We start from the raw sequence: 14872 nt of genomic DNA, 5'->3' as shown, positions 1-14872 counted from the left end.
CGAGCCTTGGCTGAGGCTGTGTTTGTGTCCTTGGCAAGGCACTTAACCACACATTGCTCTGTGATGACACCGGTGCCAAGCTGTATGGGTCCTAATGCCCTTCCCTTGGTGGTGTGGAGAGGGGAGACTTGCAGCTTGGTCAACTGCTGGTCTTACATAAAAAATCCTTGCCCAGGCTTGCGCTCTGGAAATCCATGGTCTATCGAGACTAATGGAGGCCTACAATCACTGACATATACACAATGAATGAAATGTCTAGAACAGAGGCCATTGATTCTTAATAAAGGACCATCTATTCAAGGCTAGAATGCAAAGAAATTTCCTCACTGTGATAACAGAAAATCTTTGGAAGTCTCCCTCCCAAAGTGGTGTGGAAGTTCTGTCGACAGAATCCGATCGGTTGATACTAATACAATCAGGGAAATGGGATTAGAGGATTAAAATGATCTAATTGAATGATTAAGCAGATACAAGATGTCAAATAGACTATTCCTTTTCTGTTTCTCCTGGTTCAAATCCCTGTGCCAACCTGGACAGTGACCTCTATACTTCACAAGTGAATTAACAAAATTGACTGATCATCCAGCACTCAGAATCTAATCACAAGAGCTTTTTGCGGATAATGGAAATCTTCATCAACACACAAAAAGTAATACTGGAGAAACTCAGCATGTCAAGCAGCATCTGCGGAGGGAAGTTAACGGTTGACGTTTTGAGCTGCAACCCTTCCTCAGGACTGGAAAGGAAGGAGGCAGGAGCCAGATTGAGAAGGTGGAGGGAGGAGAAGGAGTGCAAGGTAGCAGGTGGTAGGTGACACCAGGTGAGGGAGGAGGGGTATGGGGGTGAATTGAGAGGTGATATGTGGAAGAGGTAAAGGGCTGAAGAAGAAGGAATCTAATAGGAGAGGATAGTGAACCATGGGAAAAAAGGAAGGAGGAGGGGCACTATAGCTGGTTGACTGCATCAGCTTAAAGACAATTTGCAGAAGCCAATATTGAAATCCATTTTCATCTCCCTTACATAAATATAATACACCATCATTACAACACAATTTCTTCAGGCTGCTGTTATTTCCAAGCACTTGCGTAGCTCCTTTACCTCCTGGGCAACTCAGTTGGCTTGACGGGACTGTGCTAGTTGATTACTGGAGAGGAAGAGGAGGAGAAGGAAAATACTTTCCACTAGAGTGAGACAATAAGACATAGGAGCAGAATTTGGCTATCCGGCCTATCAAGTATCCTCTGCCATTCTATAATAGCTGATTTGTTATGCTGAGGGTCCTTAATGAAGAGCATCCCTTTGGAACAGGGGTCCTCAGCCTTTTTTATGCCATTGACCAATGCCATTAAGCAAGAGGGCTCTGGACCCCGGGTTGGGTACCCCTGCTTTTGACAAAGATGAAGGGGAATTTCCTTAGCCAGAGAGTGATGAATCTGTGGATTTCATTGCCAGAGTCAGCTGTGGAAACCCAGTGATTAGGTGTATTTCTGAATGGATATTGCTATCATGAACACTACCTCAGTACTTATTTTGCACTACTTATTTAATTTAACTATTTAATATATATATATGTACTTACTGTAAATTACCGTTTTTATTATGTATTGCTTTATTATGTATTGTGTTACTGCTGCCACATAACAACAAATTTCACGACGTACACCAGTGATCTTAAACCTGATTCTGATAAGTTTGGTGAGTTCTGGATTAGTCAGGGTGTCAAAGGTTACGGGGAGAATGCAGGAGAATGGGGTTGAGAGGGATAATAAATCAGCCATGAAGGAATGGTGAAGCAGATTTGATGGGCTGAATGGCCTAATCCTGCTCCTATGTTTTATGGTCTGGAAATAGTTAATTGTATATTACAGGATTGATGGAGAACAGATGGATAGATCAAAAGATAAGGCCAGGATTTCTACTGGAATAAACTATTGATTAAGTTTTCCAGCTGGTAAATTAATGAGGGGAGTTAGCCACAAAGCACAAACAAAGGAAGATAAAAACTGCAAAATATAAAATTGTAGAAGTGTCCTTGCTCGTTCAATTAATACAGTGAGCAATCTACTTTTCAAGGCATGAATTATAAGGTCTTTGCAATTCAGTTTATTTTAAGGCCAATCATTTTCTCTTTCAGTGGTGCTTTAACAGCGAGTGTGTGGCTGTTGGAAACCGGCCAGAGGCTGTTGATGGAGGATGGGGGTCCTGGGGCTCCTGGTCGCATTGCACACGCAGTTGTGGAGCAGGTGTTCAAGCAGCGGAGAGACCCTGCAGCAATCCTGTGTGAGTATGCCAGCTTATCAGGACCAAAGAATCAGAACCAGGTTCATCACCGGCGTCTGTCATGAAATTTGTTAACTTAGCAGCAGCAGTTCAACGCAATTCATAATTTAGAAGAAAAATAAATAAATGAGTAAATCAATTACAGTATATGTATACTGAATAGATTAAAAATTGTGCAAAAACAGAAATAATATATATTAAAAAAGTGAGGTAGTGTTTATGGGTGCAATGCTTATTTAGGAATCTGATGGCAGAGGTTGTAGAGCTCCCAAAAAAATTAACTGCTGATTAAACTCAAGTACCCAGTCTAATGTAACAGAAAGCCTGAAATTATATGTCAATTAGCTCAATATATGTCTCTGGGGGAAATGCTGATATCCATTATTAAGGAGTTAATAATGAATGGGCATTTAAAAACAATCATGCGACAAATAGTCAACACGATTTTAAGACAAGGAAATGCTTGACAAATTTGTTAAAGTCCTCTGAGGAATTTCTTCTCTGTGTCATGCTTTATGGTAATTCTCCACCCCAAAGAACTCTGAATGATGAGTCATTGAATGTTCTCAAGGAAGTTATTGACAGAAGTTTAAACAATAACAGAGTGAGAGAGTAGGGTGAAAACAAACAGAAATGTGGTACAGAGGCTGATTGACCTACTGCAAAATGCTGCAGGTCAGACAGTTCCTCCAGCATCCTGTGCATGTTACTCTGGATTTCTGGCATCTGCAGACTACCTGGTGTTTATGATCTGTGGAATCTCTTGTGTCTATGATCTAGTTTTGCACCAGTTTCTCTTTTTGTTATTAATGATTTCATAGAACATAGAACGGGACAGGACAGGATGGGCCACAATGTTGTGTCAACTTTTTAACCTACACCATGATCAATCTAACCATTCCCTCCTGCACATCCCACAATCCTCCATTTTTCTTACATCCACCTGCCAGTCTAAGCGTCTTATAAATGTCCCTCTTTATTCATTCTCAGCCTCCGCCCGTGGTGGTGCATTCCAGGCAAATTCACAAGGCTTTTGCTGGGACTGGAGGACCCGAGTTACAAGAGAAGATTGAATAGCTTAGAACTTTATTCCCTAGAGTGTGGAAGGTTAAGTGGAGATTTGATAGAGGTATACAACATCATGAGGGGTAGCGATTGGATAAATACAAGCAGGCTTTTTCCACTGAGGTTGGGTGACACTACTACCAGAGGTCATGAGTCAAGGGTGAAAGCTGAAATGTTTATGTTTAATGTTTAAGGGGAAACTTCTTCACTCAGAGGGTGGTAAGAGTGTGGAACGAGTGGCCAGTGGATGTGGTGGATGTGATTTTGAGTTTAACGTTTAAGAGAAGTTTAGATCAATACGTGGGTAGGAGGGGTATGGAGGGCTGTGGTCGGGTAAAGGTGGATGGAGTAGGCAGTTTAAATGTTATGGCATGGACTAGAAGGGCCAAAGGGCCTGTTTCTATGCTGTTGTTTTCTATGACTCTATTTCCTGAATAATTTCACAGGATTATAAGGAATGTGAAGATAAAAATTAGTTCAAAGTTCAAAGTAAATTTAGAATCAAAGTATGTTGTGTATGTCAGCATTATACTACCTTGAGATTCATTTTCGTTCAGGAATTCACAGTAAGATAAAGAAATACAGTGGAATCAATGAACAACTACACACAAACAAGGACTGAGAAACAACCACTGTGCAAAAAAATTAGAGCATAAGACATAGGAGCAGAATTAGGCGACTTGTCCCATCAGGGCCAGATCAGCCATGATCTTACTGATTATGATAGAATGGTTGAGCAGACTCGATGGGCTGAATAGCCTAATCTGCTCCTATGTCTTATAGACTTACAATCTTCTTGATTGGCAGAGCAAGCTCAATGGGCCAGGGGGCCTGCTCATGCTCCTAGTACTTATGCACTGTAAGCTCAATGATGGAAGATAGAGAGACAGGTGATTGTCTGGAGTTAAAAACTCCAGAGACTCTGTGATAAATGAATAAAATTGATTTTTGGATTGTCATGATATTGTCTGGTTGAAAGGACAGTTCATTCCTAACAAAGCCCCTCTGCTTTCAATCTAATGACAAATTATATGAACATTCAGAGGGCCTAATACAGGTTTAGTACCCCTTTTCTGAAAAGCCAGGGGCCAGAAGTGTTTAAAGTTTTGTATTTTGGAACACCTAATGAGAGAGCCTGGGATTGCCATCATTTCTGACTCTGAATTTATGTGCTACCGGTAAGCAGTCACAACAACCCTATTATTATTGCACCATTCCAGAATCTGCCACTCTGTCTATTTTTTGGTGTCTCTGTTAGTATTGAGGGGCCTATAAAACAACCTAAAGCTTAACTTGCAGGTAGAGTCGATGGTGAGAAAGGCAAATGCAATGTTAGCATTCATTTCAAGAGGTCCAGAATATAAGAGGGATGTGATGCTGAGGCTTCATAAGGCACTGGTGAGGCCTCACCTTGAGTATTGTGAACAGTTTTAGGCTTCTTATCTAAGAAAAGATGTGCTGGCATTGGAGAGGTTCAGAGGAGGTTCACAAGGATGATTCGGGGAATAAAAGGGTTATCATATGAGGAACATTTGATAGCTCTGAGTCTGTACTTGCTGGAATTTAGGATGATGAGGGGGGTCTCACTGAAACATTTCGAACATTGAAAGACCTAGACAGAGTAGATGTGGAAAGGATGTTTCCCATAGTGGGGTGGTCTAGGACAAGAGGGCACAGCCTCAGGACAGAGGGGCATCTATTTAAAACAGAGATGCGGAGAAATTTCTGTAGCCAAAGGGTGGTGAACTGGGGGAATTTATTACCACAGACAGCTGTGGAGACCAGGTTTTTGGGGGTATTTAAGGCAGAGCTTGATAGGTTCTTGATTAGACATGGCCTCAAAGGTTACGGGGAGAAGGCTGGGGAATGGTGCTGAGGAGGGGAAAAATATCCTTTTTGTGACATCATTTCAGCATTGAAAAAAAATTCGGGTTTTAGATTTTTTGATATTAAAGAATATCATCTTTAAAATACCACAAATCCGTCTGTGATTCCCTGTAAGAACAATACAATTTGACTTTAATGGTGTCATCTGCTGGTGCTGATTGTGCTTTGGACAATACTCAGGATAAAACAGAATGCGTTATGATGCAATGCAGGTTGTGCTTTGTAAGTGGCATTTCAAACATGTTTATAACTTCTTATATTTGCAATTATTATGCATTGTTCAATCAGATTAGTGGAATTACACCTTCAGTGACCATAAGACAGGAGAAAGGATTATGAAAATCTATGAGTTTTTTTTATAGATTCGCAATTGAATGCTTAAGACATAAGACTGGATTTCTGTAGCTTAAACTTATCCATTACTTTATAAACTAAAGTCACTATGGTTTAGTCAGTAATTGTGTTTTTCTAAATGTAGATATGAAGAAGGTAATTATATGGATAAACTTTTCGGATGAAAGCATAGTGAATTCAAGAATAAATCTCCTTGGATTGTGGATGCGAATAGCGTTCATTAGGATCAAAGATGAAGTAATGAATCTTCTGGTTTGGTGATCACAGTGGGAGGTTAATCCTGAGGGAGTGGAAGACAGAATTAGTAGTTCATGCACATTTGTTCCTCATTTTCTTCATTCCTCCTTTCTGTCCCTCTTTATTGCTTCCTTTCTTTTCTCCTCCAGCCTTCCCTGTCTGCCTACTGGAAAAGTATTTTGGCTGCAAAGCAAAAACTTAATCACCAAGTCAGGCAGATTAGCCAAGAGAGAATTGGTGTTCAAAAATTCAAGTTGATGCCTTTTCATCAGAAAGGTTTGTAAAGCATCATGAGAAAGTCTGGGGTTGTGAAATGGTAGATTGGGTATTGATATTTGTAGTTTATTATGGCATGTGTACTGACATAAGACCATAAGACAAAGGAGCAGAATTAGGCCATTCCTCTCATCAAATCCGCTCCACCATTTGATTAAAGCTGATTTACTTTCCCTCTCAACCCCATTCTCCTGCCTTCTCCCCATGACCTTTGATGCCCTTATTAATGAAGGCATCAATCTCTGCTTTAAATATATTCAATAGTTTGACTTCTATGGCTGTCTGCGGTAATGAATTCACAGATTCACCACCCTCTGGCTCGAGAAATTCCTCCTTAATTTTGCTCTGTGGTAATTTAGGACCTTCCTGGAAAATTGCTGGTAGAGTACCACAGGGAAGGTGCAGGTCAGAAGAATAAACTGTGGAGATTAGCAGGGAAATGGCCCTTTAACCACATTAAGACCATGTGCATTGGTGCTTACAATATATCTGATTAATGTGCTCCTCTAAAGTAAATATATTGCTGTTATTATCCATAACCATTCAGTGCTGGTTATGCTGCTGGTGTTTAGGGCAGTAGTCTCTGTCTCTCCATACCCTCACACTCAAATACAGAAGGGTTCTTCATTGCTGGGTCCATAACAATCTTTATTGACCATTCAGGCTGGTTAGCCATGAGCTAAATCCCCAAACCTGGAGGACTGGTGGACCATTTCTTAGTCTGGCCTCTACCCTTTGACCTGTGTGGCATCGGTGACCAAACCAAGAGCTAAAACGCAAGACCCTGACTCCAGTCAGCATAGTTCTCCGGGTCTATGAGACACACACGCCTCGAAACCCAGCGACAGGTTTGTGGTCCTCTTGGAGATTAATCAGTCCCGACGCACCTTAAACATTGTGAGAATGAGGGGTGTCACATTAATGCAAATATTGTGTGCTTAGATTTCTCACTGTTCATTGCAAAGGTTGTCTTTGATTGGTTGTTTGTCAGTCTTTCTGTGTAGATTTCATTGATTCTATTGTATTTCTTTGTTCTACTGTGAATGCCCACAAGGATTGAACCCTGGGGTAGTATCTGGTGACATATACATAATCTGATAATAAATTTGCTTTGACCATTGAGCTTTGAAAATGCTTTTGTTCAGGAGAACTTTCTTTAAGTACTCCAGGATAGTGTTAACGAAGTGTAGAATTAATGTAACCCTAGAATAACACTTAAAGTTCCGGTCATCCCACTATAGGAAGGGTGAGGTTTTGGAGGGGGTGCAGAAAAGGTTTACCAGGATGCTGGCTGGATTGGAGGGCATATGCTACAACAAGAGGCTGGACAAACTTAGGTTGTTTTCTCCGGAGTGGTGGAGTCTGAGAGGAGATGTGATAAAGGTTTATAAAATTATGAGAGGCAAGGCAGAGTAGACATGGAGTTTCTCTTCCCAGGGTTTGAAATGTTGCATACCAAAGTACATGTAGTTAAGGTGAGAGGGGGTAATTTTAAACAAGATGTGAGGGTAAGTTTTTTTGCACAGTGAGTGGTGGATGTCTGGATTGCAATTCCTGGGGTGATGGTAGAAACACATAACATGAGGGACTTTTAAGAGACATTTAGATACATGCAAGAAAGTGAGGAAAATGGAAGGATATCACCATTGTTTAGGCAGATGAGATTAGTTTAGTTGGCCATTTGATTACTAATTTAATTGGTTCAGCAGAACATTGTGAGCTTCGCTGTACTGTTCTACATCATATTTGTCTTTCTAAGTTATTTTTATCTCATTCAGTCCAAAGTTTGGAGGAAAGTACTGTACTGGAAAACGCAAACGATACCGTATCTGTAACGTCACTCCATGTCAGCACGAAACACCCACGTTCCGTCAGATGCAGTGCAACGAGTTTGACACAGTTCTTTACAAAAATGAACTCTACACATGGATTCCAGTCCTTAACCCTGGTACGTATTTTATATGGCTTTCATCCAAAATGCATGCATGAAGGCATGAAGGGAATGGGGCGAAGGTGGGAGATTGGGACTGAGAAGGAAGTGGATCAGCCATGATGAAGTGGTGGAGCTGACTCGATTGGCCAAATGGCCTGTTTCTGCTCCTATATCTTACGATCTTATGGACCGAAATGTATCCAATTTGACCCCTTGTGCATGCATTACCATTCAATCAGACCTGATTTTTTTAAAAAAGCTTTGTTTGAAAGATATATTGACAGATTAGTTTTATTTGTCACATGTACATTGAAATATGCAGTGAAATGTATAATTTACATCAAATCAAATCAGCAACGATTGTGCTGGACAGCCCACAAGTATCATATGCTTCTGGTGCCAACGTAACATGGCTACAACTCACTGACCCTAACCTTAACCTGTATATCTTCGGAATGTGGGAGGAAATTGGAGCATCTGGAGGAAACCCATGTCTTCACGGTGAAACATGAAATATCCTTGCAGACAGTGCTAGATATCGAACCCCGAACTTACAGTTGCTGCTGTAAATTGATTGTACTTACCACTATGCTACCCTGCCACTCTTATTTCTGTCTTCTCTGCGTAACCCTTAATCCTCTTGCCAATCAAGAACCTATCAATCCCTGCCTTAAATAAACCCAGTGACTTGGCCTCCACAGCCGTCTGTGGCAACAAATTCCACAGATTCACCACCTTCGGGCTGAAGAAACTCCTCTGTATCTCTGTTTTAAAGGATTCCTCTTTATTCTGAGGCTGTGCCCTCTGATCCTAGAATCCCACTATGGGAAACATCCTGTCCACATTCACTCTATCAAAGCTTTTCAGTGTCGGGTAGGTTTCAGTGCGATTTCCCTCCCCCCCCCCCCCCCCATTCTTTTGAACTCCGAATACAGGTCCAGAGACATAATGCAAAATGCATGTTATATGTAACACCTGTCAATCCCAAGATTATTACTGTGAACCTCTTCTGGACCTTCTCCAATACCAGCAAATCCTTGCTTAGATATGGGGTCCAAAATTCTTCACAATAATCCAAATGTGATGAGACCTACATCCTTGCTTTTAATTTCTAATCCACTCAGATTGAATGCTAACATTGTGTTTTCCTTCTTTACTACCAACTCAACCTGAGGGAATCCCGAACTAAGTCTCCCAAGACCCTTTGCATCCCTTAATTCTTGAATCTTACGGAATTTTGAGTGGTGTGGTAACATGGAGGATAGCATGCTATTTTACAGCTTCTGCGATCAGCAATTGGAGTTCAATTCCTGCTGTTACCTGTAAGGATATTGTACATTTTCCCAGTGACTGTGTGGGTTTCCAGTTTCCTCACACGTTCTAAAGGTATACAAGTTAGGATTATTAAGTTTTGGTACCAAAATTGTGGTTGCTCCTAACACATCCTAAAACTGTGTTGGTCGTTGTTGCAAATGATGCATTTCACTATACATTTCAATATATATGCAACAAATAAAAATAATCTTTTTACCTATATATCTTTAATTTTCACCCCCTTTAAAAGTAGCCCACATCTTTATTCTTCCTTCCAAAGTACATAACCCATACTACCCTATGCTGAACTTCTTCTACCACTGTTTGAAGCTGCGGACTCCCTGTCTGTCGGACAATACCTGTTCGTCCACCCAGTTAGTGTCACCTGCAAATTTGGCCACAGTGCCTTCAATTCCTTCATGCAGATATTCAATGTATAAAGTGAAGAGTTGCAGAGCCAGCACTGACACGTACAGAACTCCCCTCTTGTCATGGCTGATCATATAATGAAAAAAAGTCAGCGCTGTGCTCTAGCCATTGACACTGACAGATGAAAATTCCTACAGAGTACATTTCCATTATATTCACAAGTTGGAGAAAAACCTCCTACTGTGTGAACCTTTTCAGTCAACATCTAATAGATTTGTTGCCATCTCCGAAGTTAGTTCTTTTGTACTTCAGAATTTCTACTTTCTGATCACATTTATTCAAGTGCTGTGGGCTTCACAGACTGAGCCAGCATTTAATTGCCATCCCTAGTTCCATCATCATCAAATCAAAGTAAAAATTATTATCAGAGTGCATACATGTCACCACATACAGCCTTGAGATTTTTTTTTCCTGCGGGCATACTCTGCAAATCTATAGAACAGTAACTGTAAAGAGGATCAATGGAAGAGCAAGAGCATAGAAGACAACAAACTGCAAATGTAACTGTAAGTAAATAACAATAAATAACAAGAGCATGAAGTAACAAGATAAAGATAATTGGTTGTGGGAACAACTGAATACATGAGTGTAGTTATCCTTTTTTGTAAAACAGCTTGATGGTTGAGGGGTAGTAACTGTTCTCGAACCTGGTGGTGCGAGTTCTGAGGCTCTTGTACCTTCAACCTTGCAGGAATGAGAAAAGAACATGGCTTAGCTGGTGAGGATCTTTGATGATAATGCTTCCATCATCAAGGACCCCCACCATTCAGGCCATGCTCTCTTCTCACTACTGCCATTGGGAAGGAGGTACAGGAGTCTGGGGTCCCACACCACCATCTTCAGGAACAGTTATTATCCTTCAACCAACAGGCTCCTGAATCATTGGGGGTAGCTTCACTCACTCAGCACTGAACTGATCCCACAGCCTATGGACTCACTTTCAAGGAGGTCAGATTCCGAAGACCTAACCTGATCGCAGCATATTGAACAGAAATAGAATCAAGTTTAATACTCCTGACATATGTTGTGAAATTTATTAACTTAGTGCAGTAGTACAATGCAATGCATGATAAATCCAGAAAAAATAAGTAAATAATTACAGTTAGTATATATGTATATCAAATAGTTAAATTTGAAGCAGTGCAAGAACAGAAATCATAAAAAAAGTGAGGTAGTGTTCATGGCTTCAGTATCCATTCAGAAATCTGATGTCAAAGGGGAAGAAGCTATTCCTGAATTGCTGAGTGTGTGCCTTCAGGCTTCTTTACCTCCTTCCTGATGGTAACAATGAGGAGAGGGCATGCCCTGGGTGATGGGAGTCCTTACTAATGGACCCTGCCTTTCTGAGGCACTGCTCCTGGAAGATATCTTAGACAGTAATCTAAAAGATGTTTTAGGGTAATAATCTCGTGATTGCTGCCTGTGCCATGATGTGACAGGGAGGGTAGGAATAGAATGAGGTGGTATGTAATATAAGGAAGGACAAGCTAATGATTGGGTACAAATGCAGACAGAGTAAAATGTTAAATTGTACCACAGAGGCAAAATCGAAAGGGTGAAGAATTCAGGACTGAAGGTACTGCATTTCAATACATGTAGAATTCTGAATAAGGTGGATGAACTTATGGCACAATTAGAGATTGGTCAGTATGATGTTCTGGGCATCATGGAGTTGTAGCTAAAAGAAGGCCATAGTTAGGGGCTTAACATCAAAGGTTATACTTTGTATTGAAAGGACAGGCAGGAAGGCATAGGTGGTGGTGTGGCTGTATTGGTAAGAGATGGTATTACGTCTTTAGAAAGAGTTGGTATAGGGTCAGAGAATGATGAATCTTTGTAGGTGCAGTTAAGAAACTGCAAGGGTGAAAAAAAATTATGGGAATCCTAAATAGGCATCCAAATAGTAGCCAAGATGTGGGGTTGAAGTTCCAAAAGGAGCTGGAAAAGGCATGTAATAAGGGTAATGACACAATTGTAATGGGGAACTTCAATACACAAAGGGATTGGGAAAATCAGATTGGTATCAGATCGCAAGACAGGGAATTTGTTGAGTGCCTGATAGTTGGCCTTTTTAGAGCAGCTTGTGCTTGAGTCTACTCAGGGAAAGGCTATCTTGGATTGGGTGTAATAACCTAGATCTTATTAGGGAGCTTCATGTAAATGAACACTTAGGAGGCAGTGATCATGATATGATTAAATTCATATTGTAATTTGAGAGGTAGAAGCATATCTCATATGTAATATAGCTGTTGTCTTACCTTCTTTATAACTGCATCAATATGTTGGGACCAGGTTAGATCATCAGAGATCTTGATAACCAGGAATGTGAAATTGCTCACTCTCCCCACTTCTGATCCCTCTATGAGGATTGGTTCCTGTTCCCTTGTCCTACCCTTTATGAAGTCCACAATCAGCTCTTTGATCTTACTGATGTTGAGTCCAAGGTTGTTGCTGTGACACAACTCATCCAGCTGGTACATCTCCCTCCTATATAACCCCTTGTCCCCATCTGAGATTCTGCCAACAATGGTTGTATCAGCAGCAAATTTAGAGATGTCATTTAAACTGTGCTGAGCCATGAGTCATGAGTATAGAAAGAGTAGAGCAGTGGGCTAAGCACAGAACCCTGAGGTGTGCCAGTGTTGATTGTCAGCGAGGAGGAGATATTATTCCCAATCCGTACAGATTGTGGTCTTCCAATTAGGAGTCGAGGATCCAATTGCAGGGGGAGGTCCAGAGGCCTGGATTCTGTAGCTTATCAATCAGGACTGTAGGAATGATGGTGTGAAACACTGAGCTATAGTCAATGAACAGCATCCTAACGTAGGTGTTCGTATTATCCAGCTGTAAATTGAGATCGGTGTTTGTATTGATTCAGCTAGACAGCGGCTATATTGGATTAGAAGTTTGAGGATATTGGTTTTGTGACCTAAAACACTCAAAAGCTTCTACAGATGTACCATGAGGGCATTCTGACTATATTTAGCGTGTATATTTAGCTTTGTACTGCTGCCTCAAAGTTAGCAAATTTCACAATGTATGCCAGTGATATTAAACCTGATTCTGAATCTTTGGAGCAATGGTTGTTTGTCAGTCTTTGTGTGTAGTTTTTCATTGATTATATTGTGTTCCTTTGTTCTACTGTGAATGTCCGCAAGGAATTTCAGGGTTGTATATGGTGGCATATACATACTTCAATAATAAATTTACTTTGAAGTTTTGAACTTTGAAGCAAAGGCCTCGAATCAAAGGATGTGGAGAGGCTAATTCCTATGATGGGGGACTCTAAGACTAGAGAGCACAGCCTCAGAATAGAGGGGCATCCATTTAGAATGGAGATGTGGAGGAATTTCCTGAGCCAAAGAGTGGTGAATCTGTCTAATTTGTTCCCACAGGTGGCTGTGGAGGCCAGGTCATTGGGTATATTTAAGGCAGAGATTGATAAATTCTTGATTAGTCAGGGCATGAAGGAATATGGAGAGAATGCAGGAGACTGGGGTTGAGAAAGAAATGGATGAGCCATGATGAAATGGTGGAGCATGCATGATAGGTCAAATGGCCTAATACTGCTCCTGTATCTTATGGTCTGAAAACTGTTGGTCACTTTGCCTTGATCTGTTAAAATTGGACTCTCGAGAACAGAAATGCACTATATTTTAAATATAAGTTTTAATTTCTGACATTGAAATGATTCTTCCATGCTGCTCTCTGTTCTATTTCAACATTGCCCCTGATTACAATGGGCAGTGAGCCCTGCCTCCAGAGGGAGATCGAAAGATGCTCTTTGTTTTCACAGCAGACACTGTTAGCTATATCGATATATTTTATTCTAGCCTTCAAGGACCCACTTTCATTTGGGGAAATGGTGCATTGTGTTCATGAATGTTTTGAGCTGCTGAACACAGATGATTTTGAAACTCATTTTCCCTTAAGCTTTACTCCAGTTGGGTCTTTTGTAAACAGGGTGAACTCAGAATTTATCTCGAGCCTGTCGTAATTCAAGGAATGTGAAAGCCGCCCTTCAGTATAACGTGTAGCACTTTGTCTAGAAATGTGTATGGTACTTCAGAATCAGGTTTAATATCACCGGCTAATGCTGATTGGAGGGTGGGGTGGGTACCCGGCACACTGCACGGCTTTGCGGCAGCAGTAGATTGCAATACGTAGTAATAACGAACTATAAATTACAATAAGTAACTTAAATAAGCAGTGGAAAAAGAGAGGGGAAAAAAATCAGAGGAAATGTTCATTGGTTCATTGTCCATTTAGATATCTGATGGTGGAGGGGATGAAGTTGTTCCTGAAACATTGAGTATGTGTCTTCAGGTTTCTGAACCTCCTCCTTGATGGTAGCAGTGAGAGGAGGGCATGTCCTGGGTGATGGTGGTCCTTGGTGATGGGTGCTGCCTTTTTGATGCATCACCTTTTGAAGATGTCTTGGATGCTGGGGAGGCTAGTGTCCATGGTGGAGCTGGCTGAGTTTACAACTTTCTGCAGCCTTTTCTTCAAGAGCTAACTTCAGCTCTCTCAGAAGAAGCTCTTTTACAGTTTTAGTGACAAACATACTGAACACAAAGCACTGAAGGTTGCAACTTGGACCTTTGTATTATCTTTTGCCACAACAACCATCCTAGGAAAGTTGAAGTGCAAGTTTAACTGTCACTCAGCCGTACACAGAATGAAATGGCGTTAATCTGGGGCCAAGGTGCAAATCACAGAATCCTGTCACACACAGCACATACAGCAAATATAATTATGATAGCAATAAAACATAGTTACAAAATAAATATTTAAAAAGTAATAATGAAGCCCAAGTCTCTGAGTTTCATGGCTTGTAGATTGATGGGGCACGGATGTTGTCCTGGAACCACGTTTCTGCAAGAACAAGCACACAGCAGTTCCTCATATCATGCAGAGCAGCTGCAGATGAATACAGTCCAGCTCGTCTCCCACGAGTGAATGCTTGAGAGTGGCACGGATGGGAGGGGCCAGCCTCCAACCCAGCAGTACACAGCAAGCTCTGCTGCCTTTTTCCTCAGTGGGCACAACACGTGACCACGAGGCATGAGTAAGGTCCTAGTCCACGCCACAACTGAG

At 41.1% G+C, this 14872-nt stretch overlaps 1 protein-coding gene across 1 annotated transcript in view; it reads left to right on the top strand.

Moving 5' to 3' along the window:
* LOC140737658 (A disintegrin and metalloproteinase with thrombospondin motifs 12-like) overlaps positions 1 to 14872 on the top strand; it is a 615581-nt gene that overhangs the window by 291580 nt on the left and 309129 nt on the right. Inside the window, exons 11-12 of the mRNA XM_073064184.1 lie at positions 2135 to 2280; positions 7878 to 8047. Coding sequence (XP_072920285.1) covers positions 2135 to 2280; positions 7878 to 8047 — 316 coding nt within the window. The remainder of the gene's footprint in view (positions 1 to 2134; positions 2281 to 7877; positions 8048 to 14872) is intronic.

This window comes from Hemitrygon akajei, chromosome 13, assembly GCF_048418815.1.
Source record: "Hemitrygon akajei chromosome 13, sHemAka1.3, whole genome shotgun sequence".
Classification (NCBI taxonomy): Eukaryota; Metazoa; Chordata; class Chondrichthyes; order Myliobatiformes; family Dasyatidae; genus Hemitrygon; species Hemitrygon akajei.
This window is presented reverse-complemented; position numbering and strand designations above follow the sequence as displayed.